This window comes from Lutra lutra, chromosome 13, assembly GCF_902655055.1.
Source record: "Lutra lutra chromosome 13, mLutLut1.2, whole genome shotgun sequence".
Taxonomy (NCBI): Eukaryota; Metazoa; Chordata; class Mammalia; order Carnivora; family Mustelidae; genus Lutra; species Lutra lutra.
Window position 1 is genome coordinate 64,137,686 of NC_062290.1, and position 25,958 is coordinate 64,163,643.

The 25,958-nt window shown below is 38.5% G+C and overlaps 1 protein-coding gene across 1 annotated transcript in view; it reads right to left on the reverse strand.

Moving 5' to 3' along the window:
• Nucleotides 1-6,441: 6,441 nt before the first annotated feature.
• Nucleotides 6,442-25,958, reverse strand: part of ERP44 (endoplasmic reticulum protein 44) — a 94,570-nt gene continuing 75,053 nt past the window's right edge. Inside the window, exons 9-12 of the mRNA XM_047699048.1 lie at nt 25,630-25,741; nt 24,560-24,701; nt 8,624-8,726; nt 6,442-6,748 (exon numbers count right to left, since the gene is read on the reverse strand). Coding sequence (XP_047555004.1) covers nt 6,647-6,748; nt 8,624-8,726; nt 24,560-24,701; nt 25,630-25,741 — 459 coding nt within the window. The 3' untranslated portion in view covers nt 6,442-6,646. The remainder of the gene's footprint in view (nt 6,749-8,623; nt 8,727-24,559; nt 24,702-25,629; nt 25,742-25,958) is intronic.

A 25,958-nucleotide genomic window follows, 5' to 3' on the forward strand; every position in this document is an offset into this window, starting at 1 on the left:
TCACCAACTAGATTTTAAGCTGCTTTCAGGGCAGGGAGTAGATCATCTGCTTGTTGGAATATTTTATCACTTGAAATAACAGTGATGAGAAGGAAAAGAAATGATACGCCCCAAGAAACTTCAAGGTAATGAATGATGAGGGCCTAGCACGTGTGTTGTGCCATCTCTTGGTGGATACGTATGGAAATGTGAAAAAGCCTTCTAAGATATATCAGACCTTTGCTCAGTACTCACTTTTGTATATTAACTTAGGACGGAGTGATGCAACAGAAGAAATCTGGAAAACACCTCCAAGACTTGGGAGCCATGAATTGGAAATTTAAGAATTTGGAGGTAAAGATATTTCTCTTATCTCAGCTAAAAGTTGTGACTTAAGATATGGGACCTGAAGAAGTGTATGGAAAAGTTGGGTTTATCTTCTGTCTTAACCATAGGATTGATGGGGTCAGAACAGTAGGCACCCAGGAAGGATTTGTAATCTGATGGCCTAGTATTGAAACAGAGTAGCAGCAGGAATTTAATTACTCTGTTAGGCAGGCAGAGACTGGAATTAAGAAAGGGCAGAGGTGAAGTTAAAGGCATGTGACAGGATTTTGACCAAGGTCTCCGGTACCCAAGTTAATGTACGTTTCCCACAAAACAGCCTCTCAGCTGATAGGAATGAAAAGGAATAGAGTGCTTGGCACTTAGTAATTCTTCATGCACATTAGTTGCCTTCCTTTCCTCTCTAGGTTTGTTTCTAACAGCCTGTTATTTAGGTTAGGGTGAGGGTCAGCAACTCAGGACTTCTCTAGCCTTCCCCTTCTTGAATTTCCCCTTCCTTGTTGATACCTAGCCTGTCTTACAGGGTGGTCATGAAGATGAAAAAAAATTAATACATGTTAAGTGTCTGGAATGGAGGCTGGCTTGCCGTAACTGTACGAATATAAGTAGCTACTGTTATAATTGTTACTGTTTTTTTCCTAAAGTTTAAAGGAATAGCACATTAATGAAAAAGGGATCTATAAGAATAATGTTAGGGAGACACCTAAAATGAGTGGAGACTTTATAGAAATACCAAGAATTCTTAAAATGACTTTTTAAAAGGGTTTATTAAGAATGTGGTATAATGATGACACATGACTGGTTGAGAGTAAATCTTTTTTTTTTAAAGATTTTTATGTATTTGTTTGACAGAGACACAGCGAGAGAGGGAACACAAGCAGGGGGAGTGGGAGAGGGAGAAGCAGGCTTCCCACTGAGCAGGGAACCCCATGTGGGGCTCGATCCCACTACCTGAGCCAAAGGTAGCTGCTTAATGACTGAGACACCCAGATGCCCGGGAGTAAATCTTTTTCGTCTCTGGTAAGAATGATACCCAAACATGAAACTCTAGAACAGGTCCACATGGGAACAGGGTGATGATACATCGTAGTTTGTCTGGGACAGTCTTTTTCTTACATCGTGTCCTAGTGTAATTATTACTAATGCTGCTTTTCACTCTCAAATGTCCTGGTTTGGATGAAAATATTACATGGCCACCCTAGTGATAAAGGCAATGAAAGTGCAGAGTTGTTCCCTCCCTCCCCCTCAAAAAAGCATCTGTTAAAAGAATTTATTGTTTCTAGGCTTAGATAAAAAGCATCCTTTAAGGTTAGTGGGAACTTACAGATGTTATTGTAAAGCACTACCTGTAATTTCTGAGGGACCAGAAAACAGAAAATGTGCCAGAACACAGAGCTTGGGCAAAAGTTTAAATTTAAGGGGTTAAGTTCTATTTCAGAAGCCACAGACCAGGTAATTTACCTTATAATCTAGAAAAATTCTGAAATGGACTATTAAACAACATGTTAAATCAGAAAACCATGCTCATTATGAAGATATGAAGAATTGGTAAGTCACAATAGATGTCTTTTTGGGCAGTGGTTAGGGCAAGAAAACAATCGTAGTATCAGGCTTCCAAGATTGATCTGATCCTCCCTGTGTCATGTAGAAGTTTACATATGGCATCAGGAGAATGGCCATCCAGTTTCCTTCCTGTCACCCATCCCAGTTAAGTAAAATGAGACACAGCACAAATAGGCAAGTACACGATCTTCTGAGTAGCCCAGAGCTGGAAAACAGGGCAGCAATTCCTAGCAATGCTTTGCTATTACTGCAAGGTATTTTTTTATGATTTATTAATTTGAGAGGGAGAGAGCAAAAGGGGCACAGGGAGAGAATCCTCAAGCAGACTCCCCACTGAGTGTGGAGCCCCATGCAGGGCTCCATCCCCCAACCCTGAGGTGACAACCTGAGCTGAAACCAAGAGCCTGATACTTAACTGGCTGCACCACCTAGGCACCCCTACAGTATAGTTATTAATAGAGAAAAAGGGCAGCCTCTATTAATTTTCCTGGAGCAGAGTCCATTCTAGTTATGGAGATAATTTCTTGCCCTTTGTTCATTTATTATGTAATTTGGCTTTTATTTTTTCATAATAATTATTGATCCTATGGTGCTCTAGCTTGCTGGGAATACAAAATTAGAGGAGTTCCTGCATCTTTGACATTCACATGATATAAGGAAAAAGGATTCATGTACTTCTGTACATGAATTAGACTGGATCCTCTAAAATACACAGAGGGCTGTGGGACCACAGTGGGTGGTAACTGTCCTGGGCATTGAAGAGTGGATAGACAGAGTTTATTAGGCCAGGCAGGGGAGAAGGAGAGAGGACATTTTTTTTTTTTAATATTTTATGTATTTATTCGCTAGAGAGAGTACAGGCAGGGAGAGTGGCAGGCAGAGGGAGAAGCCGGCTCCCTGGTGAGCAAGAAACCCAACGTGGGACTCGATCCCAGGACCTGGGATTATGACCTGAGCCGAAGGCAGACGCTTACCTGACTGCGCACCCAGGTGTCCCGAGAGGGGCATTTTAGAAAAGCTGTTTGTAGGCTGCGCTTTTCCTCTTCCTCTCCAAAACCTATTGTCTAAGGGCAGGCCAGCCCTCGCCCAAAGTGCTCTGCAATGTGGAGTTTTGGCGCTTCCAACTAAAGGCCAGGTTTGAGCTATCAACTGAGGATTCATACAGCTTCCCATTCTGATTCAAGGACTACTAAGTAATCTAAAAAATAAAAACTGGAAAAGCTTGTGACTGGTCATCTGGATTCAGAGTAAAATGTTCACATTATGATATTTATGACACACTGAATTAGTAAAAAGTCTAAAATATAGAAATATTTTATAAATATAGTTTTATTACTTGGAAATACATACAAAAATTCAAACACAGCTAAAAAACAGTTGCCAGGCAGAGGTCCTATCCAACCGGTTCTAACGAACACAGAAAACAGTTATAATCAGCATAAAACAATTTAAGTCCTGAAACGACTTACTGTCTTCAGGGTCTTTAATTATTGGGCTTAAAATTGATTAGTTTTATTCTTATCACCTATTTAAATCCTTTCCCCAAATATAGATTACTAACATTACAGTTTGGTTCATGAGATGTTTATTTAGAAAGATAGCTATAGCAACTTAACTTAGTTATTCTGAGAGCGGGAATACTTTATGTTCATTTCCAGTCTTCTGTCGCCACAAATTCTTCATGATTTCCAGCAGCTGCTACCAGAGCACCTGTAACTTCCAGAAGCTCTTTGGGATACTCTTTGTTCCAAAGAGCCTTGAAATTATTTAGGGTGGCAGGATTGTTTTTACTTCTCACTTTTGCTTTTTTGTTTAATGTCAATTTATTTTGCCACACTAGACAACATTTCCTTGTCTGAGAAAAAATAAAAGTTGGGTTATTCTGCTTTTCTTAATTGTTAATCCATTACACTCTTTCATCTATTTATTTATTTATTTATTTGCCCTCAGGCTTTTCTATTTTTTTAAATGCCTTCTGGGCAAACTTAGCACTTTCTGCAAAGCTCATTCAGCTTTTATATTTCAACATATTTTTATATTTCACTCTCCTTTTTGGCCTTTATCATGCCAATTTTTCCTTCCTTTGTATGAGATCTTTCCTGACAACTTCACCATGGAGCTCAATGAGATGGTTTAGATGCTTATTCTACAGGTTCATTTAACTATTTGAAACATGTTTAGAATTTCATGTAAAGAAAGTTTTCCTCCTTTTATGGTCCCCCTCACTATTAGAGCAATTTTTTAAAAACTCGAAAATGTAGCAGGTTGACAGGCAGAAGGGACTGCTGCTAGCTTGGGTTTTGCAACTCAATTGTTCTTCAGTCTTGCATCCTCTTCACAGCTGAGGAGCCTGAGGCCCAAGGCAGACTGGATAAATGAGAAGACTTCCACCTAGAACATTTTCTGATGCATGGTTCAGAGGGGAAGAAGTCTAAATTGTGAGTTCTAAATTCCTGGACTTTCTCTTTGTAAGTCCAGCTGGTGACAAATCCCTACGGAATCTACATCTTTGTCATCTGTCGTATCTATTCCTCTCCATCTCTTAGTTCTGGCCACAATATTCTTTCTCAAACTTAAACATGAACATACTTCCTGGCTTAAAAATCTGAGTGGATCTCTGCCGCCTGTAAGATACAGTACAAACCTCTTAGCTTGGCATTCAAGCCCCTGTACAATCAGCTCCCATTCTTTCTCTAACTTCCATTCTCATATTCTTAGCCACAGGCCTCCTCCTCACCACCCCCGCCCCCACCTTTGCACTGGAACTATGGCAAAAACTTATCTTTTCTAATGCGTTTTGGTGTTTTGCACTTGAGCTTTTTTCCCCTTTTATAAAATGGGGCACCCAGTCCCGATGAGTGCTCAGCCCTTGAAGGGTATAAAAATTACCCAACATCACTTTGCAGCTCACTTATTCAATAAACATTTAAGTCCCAATATGCATAAAAGCTAAATCATGCAGCCTCAAATATATTTTAACAGCCACTCTGTTATCTTCAATCACACTGAACCTATGTTCCTTGAGGCCTTTTTCATAATAACTATTCTCAAGTCAGCTCTCTGCAATCCAATATTTGAGTGTTATCTTTTGTTTATAATATTTTTAAAGCCAATTACAGGATTATAAACTTATTCCAGTTAATTGCATATGCTGCTCTTGGTGTTGTACGCGGCCCTGCTGAATGTTCACAAATTTTCATTTTAACTGCCTCAGATTTGGTCCATCATCTGACCTGAAGACTACAACTTTGATTTCAGAGTTATTAATTAGAAGCAATGAATTGAACAGAACTAAGACTCAACCTTGAGGAAGCTCTGTCCTGCTTTTCTAATTAACAGTCTGGTAAGATATACTAAACATGCCCCTTATCACCTTATTAACAACATTTATTATTCTGAATGAAATGATGGATAAGTCATGCATAACTAAGAATTCTAGGCTGATTTTTTTAAAACAACAATCATTAAATATGCATTATAAATATTCACTTTATTTTAAAAGAATTGGAAGATGTTACATATATTACACACTACATATAATGGCACATGTCAGCCTTTTAAGCTTAAAAATAATCTTTCCCCAAACTGGGATTGACTTAGACTCCAAGTATAAAATGACTCGGCCTATAGCACCAACCCAGGCCCAGAGGAAAGCCAATTTTGAACCTGTCTTCCTTGGGCATTGGGCCTCCTGATATGACATGGAGGGTCCTCTCCCTCTGATTTTGTTCCCTGGCAGTACTGAGGCCTGGCACAGGAACCCATTTGACTATACCTCGCAGGCCTGGGAAATCAGGGAATCTAGTGGGGAAGGGTCCTCTAACAATTTTACAATGGGAAAAAAAAATTATGTGCCTTATTGTCTTTGATTTTGATCTATACAACTACAACAAGACTCTACAAGATAGAAGATTAGAATACTGAAATACAATTTTTCTGCTGGTTTTTGTCTTTGGAAATTAACGTGTCACAATAGGAAGAGCCTTAAAGATAATCTGGTTCAACACTGGTAACCTGCTCTACTAGTATCTCAGATTTAGGTATAATTCAAAGTTTTAAATGCCATCCATATGCCACTTTGTTAGATAAACACAAAGAAATTTAATAACACTTTTCATTTTCTTTTTCTTAATTCATAAGGACAATTCCACCAAATGTTCTGGCTTATGGCTCTCCTCCTCTTCATAGTATGTTTAAGATACATATTAAGAATCCAAAAAATACCACTGTGGAATTTTCATAAGCAATATCCAACCAATCAGTAAAACACAGTACACAGTGTGAAAATTTTAATTTATTCCCCTCCTAAGTATCCAGAATATATACCCTCTTAGTTTTGAGAAATGTGACAATGAAAATACCAACAGGATTGATCGTATATAAAGAAAAGCACATACTACACAGGAGACATCCCTAAGTCCTCCCTTACCTAGCAGTGCAAGTTAATGGTATGTTTCTGGCAATGTCACCTTTCACTTGATTTATAAAAATTTTACAGGACAGATTTAAAGCAAAGGTAGGCCTCTGATTTTTATTTTTATTATTATTTTTTTAATCCCTAACAGATTTTTAAAAAGAGGCTATATTAAATGACAATGCATTTTGAGTCAGGGGGAGAAAAAAAAATTAAAAACCCAAAACTTCTTTCAGTTTATTCAAAATAAAAATACACATAGAATTATGAAAATATAGGTTTACTATTTCCACCACGTAAGTTGATGCTGCTGTTTGAAAGGCTTGCAAATTGTTTTTCAAGTTTTTAAAGCTCATCTCGATCCCTCAATAAAGTATACCTATATTCGCTGGGTGCTAATTTCTGGAAGGAGCTCTCAGGTGGACTGCTTGCTACATCTTGGACTTGCTACAAGAGAAAGAATAAAACATATCAATATATTTTGTGGAATTACACTGTTTTAATAAAAGTATCACGCAAATGGTAGTTGTCTTGTAATTATTTGCTTAATGAAGATAGCTACTGTGTGCCAAAGATTAGAGTTAAGTTTGAAATCTTACTTTCCCTATTCAAATTCCCTTACTAATATTCTCCAGGGCAGGGCTGCTACAGAGCCCTTACCTCTGGACCTGCTGACAGTTCCTGAGGTGTAGTGCAAGGAAACAAAATACCTGACTCCTAAGTGCCTTCCTACACTGTTTTGTAGAGGAAGCACCACCATGACTAAGATGGCCCAAACCCTTCTCTCTTAAAAGTGACCACAGAGAGGATTAAAGGCACCGACAGAACTTTCATTTAGCGAATACCTGGATACCAGAATTTAGTTGACATAAGGAGGAAAATAAACACTTCCATGCTGTAAGAAATTAATTTCTATAGTATTCTACTTGTGCATCAACAATAGACAAAAATACACAGAACTCTAAGAGTGACTTCCAAGAATTTCAAAGGAAAGGCAGTGTGTTGTCCATCCCTTTTCTCCACATGACCAAATACACTGTCACTGTTTTAATATCCCCTGTAGTTAACACAGTGTCCATGTTACATACCATGGATACTGGCTTATTTCCATTATTAATGGGAAGCAATGTCTGCAAATTTCCCATTTTATTTTGTCATGTTCCCCCCCCTTCCCTAATACATTTTTCATTTGTATTTTTACTGAGATACATGTTTGGTTTAAGCCATAATTATATTACTATAAAATAGAAGTTCACTGTCTAATGGAGAAGTTGAAATAAATCAGGATAATATAATAATGGTAAGTAACATTTTTTCCTAATCTGATAAAATATTAAGCAGGCCTACTTTCCTGAGGAAATAATCACCTATGCGTTATTGCCAACAAACGGTTTCCTTCTATAGTTGCTTAATTATCAAAGAAAAATCTGACCTCAGACTTCAAGGAAAAAGCAAGTCATTGGATTCCTAAAGGGAATTCTTGACAACTGAACTTAATTTGACTCTTCAGGAAAAATTGACTTAGCTTTTATTTTTCTATGTGGAGGTTCCTTAGGCAAAACAATGAAGTTCTGGGCATATGAAATAAGAGTTTTGTTATGTGTCATCTTCCCTCTCAGTATAATGGCAACAGACATGATATAAATCAATAATGTATCCAAACGCAATTTTTAGACGTGTTTAACAAAGCAGAACAGAGAAATTATTTGTAACAGAAGGTACAAGGTAGAAACAGTCAAATCAGGCTAAAAGTTACATAAAAAGCAAATACAAAATTTTCATAAATAGTTGTAAAGCATTCTAAATCTCAAATGAAAAGCATTAAACCTTAAGTTTAAAAATTATAAATACTGTATTGGTGAAGGTGCTTAGGATGGTTTAGCAAGAATACCATATCATTATTTTCTTTGTATTGTGGTCAGTCTCCTGGCCACAGAGGAAGACTTGACCAGTTAACAGAATCCACTGACTTCTTCACTGATCTACCTACTTCTACTTCTTACCTCCTACTTCAGTATTTGAAGCCAACTGTATTTAATCCTTTTACCCATATTCCACAGGACATACTCACAGGACACTTCTGTTTATGTGATCAAGAAACTATTTTGTATCATTCTTGAAACTTTACTGAAGCTCTGTAACTTTAAAAATTAATTTTAAAAGGAACAATTTATTATCTAGAGTCTATTCAGAATTTCATTACAGAGACCTTTAGGAGCAGAAACTCAAGCCTGTACAAGAGCTTCACATCCTCCTCAAGGCTAACTAGAAAAAAGAGCGTTCCCACTGGAAAAAAAAAAAAAAAAAAAAAAAGAGTCCTACCTGTCCTGGGGCTATATCAGTTGGGTCAGGACCATGATGGAATTCTCTGTGCAGTTTTCCAGAATGTAAGTCAAATACGAACTGCTTGAGTTTTCCAGGAATTCTAAAACAAAAGTAAAATAAAAATTTAGCTTAAACTGTTAAAGTGGACTTACCTCTATTTTACCAACTTCAAACATTAAAAAAATTTTTTTTCTTTAAATTTTACCTACAGTCCTACCATTACTCTCAGAGGCCAGGTATATGCTGAACATTGCTATACACTTATCATCATGAAGTGCAGATGCTCAGTTTTGTGTTCCAGATCTTGCACTTGTTTCGCAAATTTTTCTACGCTTCTTTGAACAGATACATTAGAGTCTATCGGGATGCTGTCCTAAAACTTACTTAACCGTCCCTTATTGTTGGGCATTTTATATATTTTCCATAACATATGTGACTAAAAAAAATCTCATTCTGCAGAATCACGCTAAAAATGACAAGGCTCAAGGGAAAAACAGCATTAGGGCCTCACCACTTAAAACTATGTAGCTCTGCAACCAGAGTACTATAAAAACCCTGGAAGAAAAATACTAGCACTGTTTCAGCCTCCACCACTGTGCAGGCAAGGTTAACCTCTGTAGCCTTAACCTAGAGCCTGTAAGTCCTTTTTTGAGATACGAACCGAGGTCCTTGAGGGCATTCACTGCCAGTAGAACCAATTTCATCAAAATAATTTAAATCAGGATGTAGCTTTTTCGCTTACGCCCTCCACCCAAGCATAAGGGAAAATCTCACAATGTCTTCAACCACGTGGGCACTCCACTGGATAGCTTAATACTGTGAAAAGCAAAGCACTTCTCAAGGCCATGAAACTGACCGTCCTTTGCTTTTTTGGTTGGGGGAGGTCTTCATACACCATTAAAGTATTCTCTCCCTTTTCAAAAATATTTTTGAGAGCGCACAAGCACGTGTGTAGGGGTGGGGCAAAGGGAGAGAAGCAGACTCCCCCCCCCCCCCCCCGCCAGGACCCTGAGGTCATGACCCCCCAACCAAAACCAAGAGTTGGTCAGTTAACCGACCGAGCCATCCAGGTGCCCCTAAATCACTCTTTAATGGTGAAAACACTTTTCTTTGATGGCTTCAAAACATTCTGACGAAAATAGTATGAACCAACACAACTTGCTTATTTTAACAATATTCCCCTAATTATCGCTCATGCTATGAGCAAGTTTGCACTACAGAGACATGCACTGTAGTAAAACAGACCAATATAAGCTAAGCAGAGTCACCTATCAGCCTTCTTTTTTTCTTTAAGTATTTCCTTTGAGTTGTATCCAATAGAGTAGGAATATAGACTTTCCTCAACTTGCAAAGGGGATACAGCCCAATAAACTTACCCTGAATTGAAAAATCCTAAGCACACTTTAAACACGTTCAGAACATTTATAATACCCTCCTTGAGCAAAATCATCCAATGCAAAGCCTATTTTATAATAAAGTACTTAATATGTAACACTGCATTCTGTACTGGAAGTGATAAACAGTGGCTGCACAGGTCCAGTACGTGTGTCAGTTGATGCCTGTGATCCCAAGGCGTACCGGGAGCTGTGGCTCACTGCTGATCGCCAGCATCACGAGAGTGTCTTAGTGCACATCACTAGCCTGGGAAAGATCAAAATTCAAAGTGTAGTTTCTACTAAGTGTGTATTCCGCTTTTGCACCACCAAAAAGCAAACAATTGTTAACTCATCCTAAGTTGAGAGTCTGTTGAGTAAATAACTTCACTAAGTGTGGGCAAGTTATACCTACAAAACAGTCCATTTTTGCTATTTGTCTACCTGTTCTCTGAAGTCTTGCCAACATGTTTATTAAAATTTGTTTTACTACTTTAATAAAAGACACCTGCATTTCAATTTTCATCAGAAATTAAGCATTTTTCCACCGTTTTAATTTATATTTCTGCTCACATGAATTGTTAATCTTCTACTGAAATCCTGGCATTTCGAAAATTCATTATATATTTTAAATAGAAACTTTTCTTCATATCTCTTACAAGAATTAAAATGCAGGTCCATAAACAGTTTGAGTAGAATTGCCTCACTTTTTAAATCATCGTTTTTTGGTAGCACACTGCTAGTTTCTTTTATCCTCCCCTGAGGTCCTGCAAGTGCTGTTTCCTCCCTTCAATAACTCCCACTGAGATGTACCAACCAATAACTTCATTGTACACCCATTTTGGCTCCCCACTTAAGCTCCAATGCAACAGAGACCAGCAGGTGCCAAAAGCACAGTTTACAAATACAGATGACTGTCAGGTAGCTGTATTGACAGAAATGCCTCTGAGAGGGTCTGTGGTGCTGAAGAAATTGCACATGCACTAAAGATTAACACTGAGAGGAGATCAATTTAAATTTAATATGACATCATCTACTGTCACCCACAACAAAGTGAATATATCCATTCCAATCAAAGAATCACAAATGGTCTCTAATGTTTACGATAAAGCCCCCATTAAGTCTGTTATTTTATAAAGTCCAAAGACGACAGCAACCAATACGGAGTATGACTTGCTTCTGATAGTCAAAAAATAATTTATAATTAAATCTTAAATGGAACAAATTTGTAGAGAACACCCAAAACAGATTTTTTTCCTAACTTGGTTCTTTCCCCTTGTCAACAGATGAACGAATTGTGAGCAAAAGGCAAAGGGAGATAGGATGAATCTGAATTGATGTGGTAGAAAACAGATTACAAAAGAGCTCTTATCTAGCTTGTGGCCAGAAAATATCCATCTTTAAGTAACAATCAGTGAATCACAGTATACTGTCAAGAAAACAGAAAACATGGTTATCTGCTAGAAAGGAAAATAAAGGGATCCTTGCCATAATAAATTCAATTATATTTTCATACCTTAGGATAAAATTAGGATACAATTTTTCTAATTAGAACACCTAAGTGTTTCTTTCCCACCTTTCAAACACTTTTCTGTTTTCAATTTTGATTTTTAGGTGATGTAAAATTTAGGTACAGTGAAATGCACAAATGTTAAGTATCATTAAATGAACTTTGACATATGTATATCACAGTGAGAAGCAATTTTTTAAAATTCACATACAATGGAATTCACTCTTCTAGACTTATAGTTCTGAGTTTTAACATATGCACACAGCATCTAGTTACTATCTCCACAAATAGGATACATAACAATTTTTTTTTGGTCAGACCCTCCACTTCCCCCTAACTCTTGCCAGCCACTGATCTGTTCTTTGTTCCTATAATTTGCCTTTTCCAAAATGTCTTGTACTTGGAATCATACAGCATGTAACCGTGAGACTGGCTTCTGGCATACTGCTTTTGAGATTCACCCGTTCTGTTGCATGTATAACTGTTCCTTTATTTACTGAATAGCATTCCATTGAGTGGATATACCACAATTAGTTTATCCTTTTACCCAATGAAGAGTATTTGGGTTCGAGATCTTGGTGATTCTGAACAATGCTACTACAAACATTTGTACACAGGTGTTTGTGTGAACATTAAGTTAACTTCTTTAGGATACACACTGGCTTATATAGGAGGTATAATGTTTAACTTTTTAAAAAACCTGCCAAAGTGTTTAGAGTGGCTGTATCGTTTTGCAACCGCACCCGCAATGTGTAAGAGTCCAGCGTTCCAAATTCTCACCGGGGGTATTATAAGTACTTAAATTTAGCCATTCTAAAAAATGTATAATGGGATCTCACTGTGGTTCTAATTTGCATTTCTCTAGTGTCTAATGATGTTGAACACCTCATCATGCGCTTACTTGCCATCTGTATATCTTCTTTGCATTCTAACAGTATCTTTTATGGAGCAAAAGTTTTTAATTCGTTGAAAGCCAATTATCAATTTTTTCATTTATGGATAGTGCTTTGGGCATACTAAGGTCAAACAGAGTTTCTACATTTACTTCTAAGGGTTTTATAGTTTTACCTTTCACATTGAGGTCTACAATCAATTCCGAGTTAATATTTTATAGGAGAAGTTTCTTTCATGGAGATGTTTAGGTGCTACAGCACCATTTATTGAAAAGATTACCCCCTTCCATTGAGTTGTCTTTGCATCTTTAAAAAAAAAAAATCACTATTTGTGTGCCTATTTCTAGATTCTCTATTCTGTTCCACAGCAACACATACCTATTTTTTTCACAGATACTACGCTGTCATAAATATTTTAGCTATATAGTAGGTCTTAAAATTGGGTATTATGAGTCCTTTCTTTTTCAATTGTTTTGTTTCAATTATTCTAGTTTTAACTTCCCATATAAATTTTAGAATCAGCTATATCTACAAAAAAATCTACTTAGATTTAGATTGAAATTGCATTAAAGCTATAGATAAATGTGAGGAGTACTGACATCTAAACAGTACTGAGTCTTCCAATCCATGAACACAGTATGTTTCTCCATTAATTCTGGTCTTTGATTTCTTTCATTGGCGTTTTGTAGTTTTTGTCATTAGATGTATACATAGTTCTTTTTTCTTTCTTTTGGAGCCTATTATGAATGGTTATTTAAATGTTTTGGGGTTTCCAAATGTTCATAGTTAAAATATAGAAATAAAAGTGATTTTCTGGGGCGCCTGGGTGGCTCACAGTGGGTTAAAGCCTCAGCCTTCAGCTCGGGTCATGATCCCAGGGTCCTGGGATCAAGCTCCACATCAGGCTCTCTGTTCAGCAGGGAGCCTGCTTCCCATCCTCTCTCTCTGCCTACTTGTGATCTCTGTCAAATAAATAAAATCTTAAAAAAAAAAAAGGAAATAAAAGTGATTTTTTAAAAGGTGACCTTGTATCTTGCTGAACTCATTAGTTCTAGGAGCTTTCTTGTGAATTTACTGGGCATTTCTACTACATACACAATCATGCTACCTACAAAGGAAGATAGTTTCTTTCTAGTCCAAACACTTATTTTTTTGTCCTATGGTACTTGCTAGGACTTCCAGTATCACACAACTGGTGAGAGTGAACTTTTTTCTTTTTAAATTCACTTAATTAACATATAGCATATTATTCATTTCAGAGGTAGAGTTCAGTGATTTGTCAGCTGCATATAACAATACCCAGTGCTCATTATATCACGTGCCCTCCTTAATGCCCATCACCCAGTTACACCATAACACCCATCTCCTGTCTAGCAACCTTCAATGTGTTTTTCCGAGAGTAGACATCTTTATCAAAAACAATAAAATACTTAGGAATAAATTTAGCCACAGAGGTGAAAGAGCTGTATATTTGAAAACTATAAAACACTGATAGAAGAAGACACAAATAAATGGAAAGATATCCTGAGTGAATGGACTGGAAATATTAATATTGTTAAAATGTCCATACTACCTAAAGCAATCTATAGATTCAGTGCAATCCCTATCAAAATTCCAATGGCATTTTTCATAAAAATAGAAAAAGTTCTGAAATTCATATGAAACCACAAAAGACCCTAAATATAGCCAAAAGACCCTAAATATACAAAATATATTTTTGTATATACAATATACAATAAATATACAAAATACAATAAATATACAATAAATATACAAAAGACCCTAAATATAGCCATAGCCAAAGCAAAAGCAGTCTTAAGAAAAAAGAACAAAGATGAAGGCATCACATTGTGTGATTTCAAAATATACTACAAAGTTATAGTAGTCAAAACAGTATAGCACTGGTATAAAAAGACATAAACCAATGGATCATAACAGAGAACCCAGAAGTAAGTCCACACTAAGTCAACTGATCTTTGACAAAGGTGCCAAGAATACACAAGGTGGAAAGTACACTATTTTTAATTTAATTTGAGAGAGAGCATTGAGTGGGAGGTGGAGGGGCATGAGGGAAAGTGAGAATCTTTAAAAAAAAAATATCTGAGAGAAGAGAGAGTGTGGGGAGGGGAATGGAGGAGGAGGCATAAATAAGCACCCACTGTGCTGAGCACAGAGCCTGATGCAGGGCTATTCCCATGACCCTGAGACTGCAACCTAAGCCAAAACCAAGAGTCAGCCACTTAACCTGACTGACTGAGCCACCCGCGCCCCTAGAGAGTCTTAAGCAGGCCCCACACCCAGCGCGGAACATGATGCAGAGCTCAATCTCATGACCCAAGCCAAAATCAAGAGTCAGACACTTAACTGAGTCACCCAGGCGCCCCAAGGATGGTCTTCCAAATAAATGATGCTGGCAAAACTAGATAGCCAATGGCCAAAAAGTTAAATTGGACCATTATTTCACACCATACACAAAAATCAACTCAAAATCGATGAAAGACTTAACTGTGAGACCTGACAAACTGTAACACTACAAGAAAACATAGGGGAAAAGTTTCTTGAGATTGGTCTGGGCAATAATTTTTTGGATATGACTCCAAAAGCACAGGCACCAAACCCAAAGACGAGCACATCATTGCATCTGACTAAAAAGCTTCTGCACGGTAAACAGTGAAGAGACAACCTACAAACTGGGAGGAACTATTTGTAAACCATCTATCAGATAAGGGATTAATATCCAAAAAACAAAAGGAACAAAAATAACTCAAGAGCAAGAAAACAACCTGATTTTAAAATGGGCAAAGGACCTGAAAAGACATTTCTCAAAAGAAAACCTACAAATAGCCAACAGGTACCTGGGACTGTTGTGCTCAGTATCACTAATCATCAGGGAAATGGAAATCAAAACCAGAATGAGCGATCACCTGTTAGAATGGCTTTTATCAAAAAGACGAAAAAGTAAGTGTTGGCCAGGATATGGAGAAGAGGGAACCTTGTTCCCTGTTCATGGGAATGTAAACTGGTACACTCACTACAGAGGTATGGATGGAGGCTACTCAAAAAATTAAAAACAGAACTACCATCCGACCCAACAATCCCACTTTTGGTTTATACCCAAGGAGATCAAAGCATCGTCTTAAAGAGTTATCTTTACTCCCATGTTCACTGCATTACTCTGAATATCCAAGATACAGAAAGAACCCAAGAATCCATCTACTGATGAATAGATAAGAAAAATATGGTGTACACACACACACAGGAATATTGTTCAGCCTTAATAAAGAAGGAAATCCTGTCATTTACAACAATATGAATGAAACTGGAGGACACTATACTAAGTGAAATAAGGCAGACACAGAAAGACAAACACTGCGCGATCGCACTTACACGTGGAATCTAAAAGAGCAGAACTTACAGAAGCACAGTGGTGTAGACGAGCAGCTACAAGGGACCAGAGCAGGAGGGTGTGGGAGGAAATGCGAAAATGTTGGTCAACTGTACAGTTTCAGCTACAGGAAGATTACGTTCTAGAAATCTAATGTAGAGCAATGTGACTATAGTTATTAGTACTATATTATACACTTGAAAATTGCTGAGAGTGAGTAGATTTTAATTGTTCCCACCAAAAAAAAAAAAAGGAAGTGAGGTAATGGACATGTTAATTTGCTTGACTGTGGTAATTATTTCAGTGTATACATACATCAAAATATCATGTTATATAATACAAGCAGTTTGGTCAACTATGCCTCAATAAAGCTGAAAAAAGGAGGGGAAGACAAGTAACTTGGGGTAGAGAAGGAACCAATCTATGTGGCTTGAGGCAGATATCTCAAGAATGCGAACTAAGAGAGGTAGGGAGCACGATCAAATGATTAAAGCTGAAAGTCCTACCAGGTTCAGGCTACAACCTGTCACGGTAAATCAGAACCCCATCCATGCAGAAGTTATGACACAGCAGAGGGAGAAGCTGGTATTGGGAGAGAAGGATGGAACAGCTGTGAAGAAAGGAGCCCAGAGAAGAGCTTTTGGGCCCCAGAGGAAGGGAAGGGAGTAGCTGCCCCAGCATTTTCCAGCAGCGCGGGCCAGCTGTACCTCCTGCAACTCAGCTCCTGGTCGGGTTCCTGTAGTTTCCAGCACAAACCCCTCACTTTGAGCTCCATGGAGTGAGTTTCTGTTCCTTACAACTGCATGCCCTCCGACAGCAACAGAATGTCCAACAGAACTTTCAATAAAGATAGAAAATCTTTCAAAGAAAGATTGTGTACCTGTGCTGTCAAATACAGTAGCCACTACCCACATATGGCCACTGAGCAGTCAGAGCACCTGAGACAATCACTTCTACATTCTACATCATTTTAATTAAAACCAGTATTCATACAGGGCAGGCAGTACTGGACAGCACAGCTCTATGATTATTACCACAAGGGGTCAAAGACAAGAAGCACAATCAGAAAAAACAATGAAAGAGCCAAAAAAAAAGGGGGGGGGACCATAATGGTGTGTCACAGAACTCAAGGAGAGGGTACTCCATGGCACTAGAAACGACAAGAATGTCAATGAGGACGAGTCTGGTAAAGTCCCATTAGTAGAAGTGTGTTACTCATTTGTTCACAGGAAAACCTGGATTCAAACAACGGGTTAAATCATAAAACCCATACAAAGGCAAACTGGCCATTAAAAGGAAAGGAAAAAATGTTAATCACATGGGAAGATGTCTATAATGTGCTGGACAAATTAAAAAGACAATTCATAAACTAGCATGGCCCTGATGACATTTATAACACACAAGTGTCTAGGTCTCTGGTTTGTGCATTTATGCATGATTTTAAATTTATTCTTTTGCATTTTATTAACTTCCAGAATTATTCACAAAGAACATAAAATTTTTTATACTCAGAAATAAAGGAACAAATGACATGTTAAATGCACACATACACAGAAACAGTAAACATCATTGCCTGGTTCCTGATTTCAAGGGGAAAGTATTCAGTCTTTCACTATTAAATATAATATTAGCTACAGGTTCTTCATAAATGTTCTTTATCAGACTGAGGAAGTTTCCACACACCAGTTTACTAAGCATTTTTGTCATCAATGGATGTTGAATTTTGTCAAATGCTTCAGCATGTGGTAATGTGATCAATTTTTTTGTTATTCATTAATATGCTGAATTACACTGACTGGTTTCTGAATGTTGGATTAGCCTTGCACACTTGGGATAAACCCCACTTAGTTGTATATTGTTCTTTTTTTCTATATTGCTGGATTGGATTTCCTAGTATTGTTCACTCTACTTTTTAACTTATACAGTAATGTACTATAGTAGTAAGAAAACAGTATTTTGCCCTTAAAGTTACTTGACCTCTTTGAGTGTCAGCTTTCTCATTTGTAAAATGAAAACAACACCTGCTTACTTAATTGTACTATTTTTATAGTCTAACGACTTAGATTTGAATCTGATTATTTCCTGTAACAGGCAATATAGCCTTATCATAGCACCTACCATGTTATCAGACACCGTTTTAAGAGCTGTAGATACACACATTCAGTTAATACCCTATGATGTAGATACTGTTAGCATTCCCATCTTACAGGTGAGGAAACTGAGGCATAGAGGTGGTAAGAAATCGCCAAGAGTGATATAACTGGTAGGTAACTGACTGGAATTACCATCTGAGCAGTCTCGATCTGGAGTCTGAGCACCTAACTGCTCACCATTTTGCCTCTTTAGTGACTTGGCGTTAGTTAAGTTACTCAGTCTTTCAGAGCTTTAGTTCTTCATTGTAAAAGCAGAAATAATACCTGTTTTATATGCTTCTTACAGAAACTGAGAACACACACAAAATAGAAAGTGAAGCTGGTACAGAGCCTGCCGCTGTCTTTCAGGTTTATCTTGCTGGTAGGTCCAAATAAGGTAAAATGTAACGACTTGTAAAATATAAAGTACTTGTAGGAAAGTAATGAATGTTGGCTGAATGGTAAGTACATTCCCTGAGAGTAAAAACGGTGTTTAGGGACTCAGCCCACTGTGTGCACTGCCCTGTGGCTGACAGGAGAGACACACCCAGAAAAATCACAACTACAGAGGTGACTAGCACAGGACGGGAACAACGGGGCGAATGGCTAGTTGATCAATACTAGGATATGTTCCCGAAGTGCAGATGTTCATCCAAAGTAGTCAAACTCTTAAATGTAAAATAAGCAAATTAAGAGCAAATTAATCAAAACATTTATTGAACATCTAATGCTGTCACAAAGCAGCTGGTAAAGCAAGAGATTTAAAAAAATCCTAAATAAATAAAATTTGCCTTTTAAGCAGCTTTCTCAGTACCTATTTTTTCCACTTAAAAAAGCCTCATTTGGCTGGGGGGCAGGAGCACCTAAATCATGAAGAACAAAACGGAATTCTCAGCATTAAAAGAGACCGAATGGTGACCTGGTTTAAAAAGCTTCTTCTACCTCGCCCTCCCAGTTCTTTATCGTTATGCCCAGCTCCTGGTTTGTTCTCCGAGTTCAAGAGGCACGCGAATTTGCCATGGCAGATGAGCAAGCTGCTGAGTTAGTGCGACACTTACCCTCCGTTTCCGTTCTGTCCCGCCCCTCCCAGCTCCCCACCACAGCCGCCCCTCACACCGCCAAAATGCAGCCCATCAGCTGCAGCCAGGTTTCCCAGAACGAGTAGTTTAAGGAATTATGATAATTTTTGGTGATTTCATGATCTGAGATAAATGACCTAGATCCCAGAGCTGGGGGACTCCTGCTCCCTTTTCCCAGGAGGGATCTGAGGCCTGTCTGCCCTTTCCCGTGTCCGGGGCCCCAGCAGCACTACGTACACACATTTCAGCAAAGGTACACACGGTACGGCATCCACTGGTCACAATTTTTTAGAAGGTGAGTTTCTTTTGAAAGTCCTTCGATAGCCTTCTGCCACACACCACCATCTATTTTCTCCTCTTGGGACGGTAGACCATTTCCTAGACCTGCCCTTATGTGCTCTTAGCTTCCTAATACCCCCCATTCTTTTCCTTTACATGTAAAATCTATTCCTTTACATTTGGCAAGAAATCAATCTGGTCAATCTACAGAAAAAAAAAAAAGATTCACAGATCTGTGATTTAGTTTCAGGTACAAGTACTATCTCTTCAAACATCTTTGACATTCACACTTACACTGCTTTTTCTATGTACTGAAAATGGAACCACTTTGATAGGATGGGTTAAAAGCTTGGGACTTCGGTTCAATATGCTCGGACATGAATCCCAGGCCTCCCACTAGTTAGTTGTGCGGTCTTGCGGGTTATGTTACCTCCCTAAGGCTCAGTTTCTCTGAAATAAGGGAGAGGTCAATAGCACACTGGTAACATGTCCCCCTCCCCCAACGCCATGCCAGCTGTGGAGTGGGAGGAGACCATGTAGCATAAATCTGCTTTCTTGCTGCTTACCCCAACTACTTCCTCCGACTGACCCCAGAAATGCTGAGTTACTAAAAGTAACAGTAATTACAGTAATTTATAGAAACTGCTTATCATTTAAGCCTTAATTACCATGCAGCACAATAACAATTATGCAAGCCATGAAATGGTCAGATTCACTTTGCTACATATTTTGATTTTTAACACCAACATCTATTCACATAGGCTCAATGTGTAGCTCACACAGCATGTGCCTCCTTACAATTAAAAAATATTAGAGTGAACAGTGCCTAGGAGGGAAAATCAGGCACGTAAGGGAGAAATTAAAGAAGTAATTTGTTTCAAAGAGCTTCAAGTGTAATCAATTCTCTTATCTCCCTCCCTATTCACAGGACTGAACACTTGCAGGATAGAGGAGGACTATTTCCCATTTCCAGATTTCTCTGGAGAATCTTACTGGTGCAGTTTCTTTTTACAGCAGGGCATAAGGAGAATGCTGCCAGCGGACAGATTAGTTTTTCCTGGTCAAGTGCCCACCTCTTGGTCCAGTAAACTAGGGCTGGAGAAAGGGGGACTGGGTCACGTGATAATGAAGACACCTGCTTGTGTTAGTTGGGTTCTGTGACCAACAGACCCCAAGAAGGGACTGGAAGTGCCAAAGGAACACTTAAATCTGACTTCAAAACTGGAGAAGAAAACTTAAGATGGCCAAGATGGAAATCCTCACAGATGTCCCTTCATGTGTAACACGGGGCTCCTAGGAACAAAAGCCAAAGTTGGGCATAGTCTGGTTGCCAACTGGTAGTAAAGTCAGTATCCTGTTGACTTCCACTAATAAGAGACTTTGTAATTGGGGCTGCAAGTCTGCAGTGAAAGTAAAGAGGTAAACAATCGGAGATTTCGCCCCTGTAAGAGGTAGGGAAATGTGCTAGCAACTTCATAGGAACAAGCCATGCATAAGACAGGATTTTTAATGCCAAGCACAGTCTCTCTGCCTGGAAGCACTTGAGGCGAGACCAGACACTAGAACTACCCTCTTTCAAAAAGCTCATTCTTTAAGCTTGAGATTGTAGCTTCAGGAAGCAAAGCTAAGAAATGAAAGGAAGAGGACACCCAACCAGGTAGGACATTTCCATCAGCCCCGAAGATCAATGCTCACGCTTGCTAAGGGAACTGTAGCAGTTCCACTGGGATGCTAGGGAGATCTGGACCTTTCATATGGCTTTCTGGGTCAACTCTTCCTTATAAAACCCAGCACAGTCCTGCCTCTCATCTCCCTGCCTCATCACTCTCAGTAAATGATCTTGCTTCTCTAGCCACAGTTAAAAACAAGAACTGGACAGGAATGTCTGTGTTCTTCTGCTAATGTCACTAACACCATAAGCCCCAAATACCCCCAAAGGAATGCACCCTTCCTTTTCTCTCTTTCTCATGGGAAAGGAAGAAGGTTCTTTCTTTTGCTTCTCATTCCCTCTGTGCCCCTTATGGCTCTGCTTGATCAATTAGCCCCTCTTTTTCCTGTCTTTACAGTAACTCTTCAATCCATTTGGTTCTTTCCCACAAGCACTTAATCATGGCTACTTTCTTGTACTCTAAGGGGGTGGGGGGAAAAAAAAGAGAGAGAGAGAAAGAAAAGCCAAAACCTCCCTTTATCCTGTCTCTCTGGACCCATCCCCTTAGTTTTCTTTCCCTTTAGAGGCCAGCTTCTTGCAACAATTTTCATCATCAAATCTCCATCTCCTCACCAAACAGTACTCTTTGATTCACGCAATACAGCCTTTCCAGGGAGCAAATCTAACAGATCTTTCATCCTTCTGATTGAGCAGTCCTTCCTGCTTCAAGTGCTCCTCCATAGAACTCTTCTCTGGTTTTTCGTTCATTTCTTTGATTCCTCCTCCTTCTGAGTCTTTCACACATGTTCCTTCTTCTGTCCTCCCTTAAAGGCTGGCATTCATCAGGGTTCCATTTTCAGCCCTGTGCTAAATCATCTCATCTGTTTCAATAACTTCGGCTACATTCTTATGTATTTGAGACCCCGCCCTTATCTCCTTATTGAGTCTGGAGCCATGTCAACTCCCTACTGGAAACGCCTCCTTCGTGGCCCCTGGCACCTCAAATTCAGTGTGCCAGGAAAGAAAACTCATTTCCTTTACCACAAGGCTGTTCCTCTACTGAGTGCTCCAGCTCAGTTAATGGCTAACCCACTTAGCTGTGCAAGTCAGGTTCCTGGCCATCGCTCACCGCTCTCTTCACCCATTTATTAAGATACCAAGTCCTCCTATTCCACCTACAAAATATCTTGAGATTCCTGCATCTCTCTAGCTTTAGTTCTACTGCCAGAACTTATTTAGGTAATTTGTTCATTCAAGATTCATCAACTTGTCTATCATCAACTCTTGTTTGGATTACTGAAGTCTCCTGGATTCTATTTTGACTCCCTCTCATCTAGTCTCCAGTTTATAGCCAGAGGGATTTTTTTTTTTAAAATAACCTTCGGATTCAAACTTGTCACTGACTCTTCAGAGTTTTCAGGATAATGTCAAACTTCCCTAACACATCGTAGGGCTTTCAGAAGCTAACCGATGCATGCTTCTCATGGCCTCATCCCTCAGCATCGCCCCTCCTATCCACACATACTCAGCCACAGTTTCATTCTTGTCTCTGCCAGTATCCCCCATCCCTCTTCTCTAAGACCTGTCTCCTCCTCCATCCATGATAAGCCTGTATAGAACTTTAGGACCCACCTCAGGCATCCACATCTCCAGAGCCTGGATCCAGTATCTCTCTGTTGAGCTCTGTCAGAGCCCTTCTCACATCATAAAACACAACTGCCTGTTGCCCTACCTGTCTCCTTTCTCTACTTGGCTGTGAGTTCATTGAGGGCAAGGACCCAGTCTTAGGAAACTTTGAACCACTGGTTTATATGACTTGGTTTATATTATACAATGACTGTCATATAGAAGACCGGGATCTCATTGATATGTGGAATTTAAGGAAAAAACAAAACAAAACAGAGGAGCCTAGGGGAAGGGAGGGGAAAACAAAACAAGACAAAAACAGAGACAGAGACAAACCATAAGAGACCCTTAATCATAGGAAACAAACTAAAGATTGCTGAAGGGGAGGGGGTGGGGAAGATGGGGCTACTGGGTGATGGACATTAAGGAGGACACGTGATGTAATCAGCACTGGGTGTTATAGAAGACTGATGAATCACTGACCTCTACCTCTGAAACTAATAATACACTATAAGTTAATTAATTGAATTTAAATTTTAAAATAACAATTAAAAAAATTCACCAACTGACAAATAGAAGAAATATGGCATACCTATATAATAAAGTTTATTTGGTAATAAAAAGGAATGAAGTGTCAATATTTGCTAAAATATTGATGAACTTTGAAAAAGTTATGCCCAGTTAAAGAAGTCAGACACAAAGGATAACAAATTGTTATGATTCCACTTACATGAAATTATCCATTAGAGACAAATTCACAGAAACAGAAAATGGATTAGTGGTTGCCATGGGCTGAGGGGAGGCAGAATGGGAAGTGACTGCTTAATGGGTTATGGGATTTCTGTTTAAGATGAAGAAAAAATTCTGGAACTAGTACTAGTGATGGCTGTATAACATTGTGAACATCAAACCACCAAATTTTACTCTTTAATTAAAATGGTAAATTTTATGTTACATGTATTTCACAATAAGAATTTACAAAAGACCTACGTAAGTATTTAATGAGTTGATAGGCTAAAGAGTATTCTTTTGAGTGTAAGTAAAGTAAAAAGAACAAATATTTGTTAGTACCTATGGTTCCTAACACAACCGTCATCTCTCATTAATTTTCATAGCAATCCCATCAAGTAAATTATATCACCAACCATATTTTAAGTGTAAAGAAACAAGATCAGGGAAGTTAAGTGACTAGCCCAAGGCAGGACACAAATCTGGGTCTGCTATGCAGTAAGACTGAGAATCTTCTATCAAACAACTACATCTCTATAATGAAATACTGAGTTGTGAGTGAGGTAATTCATTCTGCAGCGGATTTCAAGTCATCCACTAACTGTGCAATTTAATCTCTGGACATAAAACAGGGTACTTAAATAAATTTAAAAGAAGAGATCTAGTTTGAATTAATACCTATTGCTTAAAACTTTCATACATGAAGAAACATCTCCATTTTTTAACCACTGTATTTAACATCTTCAAAAGCAGATAAAAATCTACTATCTGTTGTAGAGACAGGGGTAACATATTTATTTATACTATGAAGAGCTGAGAATAGAGAATGGAGAACAGAGTCAGAAACCCCACCTGTTCCTGAAAGGATCGTGCTCATACCCACAGACAGGCCTAGCCATGGCCATCTTCTGGGTCTTACACACCACAGTGAGCAGTGATACTACCGATTACCTTTAACCTGACCTGGGACTAGAATCTTTTCTTCGACATGCTGACAAACACCACATTCAATTCAGAATTAACTTCCGGAAGGGCAAACATTTTCTTTCAGAGATTCATTCCCAAGCATTAAGATCACCTAATTCTGGTATTTCTATAGGAATATATCAGAACTCTCACAATTATACCACACTCTAGAATGAAAAATAAAACCTTCTCCATCCAAATAATGAAGTATTCCTGGTTCAACACAGGATTATTTAAAATGTTCAAACAATGGTTTTAAGTTCATTTTTGAGACACATATCAGTAATTTAAGAAGAAAAAAGAGAATACTTACAACACATCCCTGAAGTCTCCAAACACATACATGTGCCTAAAGCTGTCAATAGCTATGACAGGGCAGTCTGCTGGAGTTTTCTGTATGTGCAAAAGTGGATGTCTAAATTTGTCACAGTCCGCATGCAAAAAGTTTATGGTACCTTTATAGGAAACAGAATTTAGAGAGGCAGATTAGAATTTTCTTGACTGTAGTCTCATAAGATTGTTAAGTTCATGAAAAATGACATAATTAACTAATTAATTAAAAACCAACATGCTTTAGAGTAATATAGATCACAAAAACTTCAACCTAAATATTACATTTGAAATAGGTAGAATTTAGTGCTTAGGACATGGTATAATTTCCTGAGAAATTATATGAGCTCAACCTGAATTCAAATGCTATGGTGAGTTTTTTTTATTTTTCTTGAATGGGCAATTACCTATCCAGGTCTCAGTGTGAGCAAGTTCATGAAACTGACAATGTGCTGTTCTCAAGGGCCCATTTTTACTTCCTTAAGGATGCCCTTCCGTACCTACTGGTTGACATTTAATATAATTCAGCCCCCAAATACTTATTACGTGACTAATAAGAGCAGGGCTCTACACAGTGCCCTGACTTTATTCTCTCACTACACAGGAAAAGTGGGTAAAAACTCAAACTCCTTTCTGATGGTTTGGAGAACCCTGAAGGGAACTAGTCAACTTCCTTTCATTTAGAAATAAATGTTAGACTGTCTAAGTTCTCTCAGTGATCTCTCTGGGATTATCCATTAGAAAGGGACCAGGCAAGTATCAAGGTGCTGGAAGAAAGTACCTAAAACTAACGTTGTCTGCCCATGACCCCACTTTTCATGCTATTTGATTTGGGGGGAGCTAATATGGTCATGTGTTTGTTTTAAAAGCCACTACTTCGTAATATCTCTACTAATGCATCCCACACCCATGCTGACATGTCAATTCAGGGGTTGAACAGACTTAACATTACTTTTTAAATTTTTAACCCAAATATGTTTACATGGATATGCATGTAATGGGGAAGGGGAGGGACAGAAGAAAGGCTGAAAATAAACACCTTAATCTGTCTACCTTTTTCACTTATTAATTGTCGGGCTACTTCATTCTGGAATATTTCTAAACTTTCCGTATCTTCTTTCATGTGGAAGAGTATGAGAAAAGGCAGTCCTTCTTCTGTCAATTCCTGTATACAGAAGTAGTCAATAAGAATTACTAGGCCTTGCCATTGCTCTAGGTAAAAACAACCTGAACCCAACCCACGTTAACATGCATAACGGTTTCAACATGCCAGGAAAAAAAGGTTCAATGGTGTAAACAAACGTTAGCCTCATGGGAAGAAGGAACCCATGCCCTCTTCCTCAAGTACCCAAGCAATCAGAGGACTCACATGTCCTGCTCTA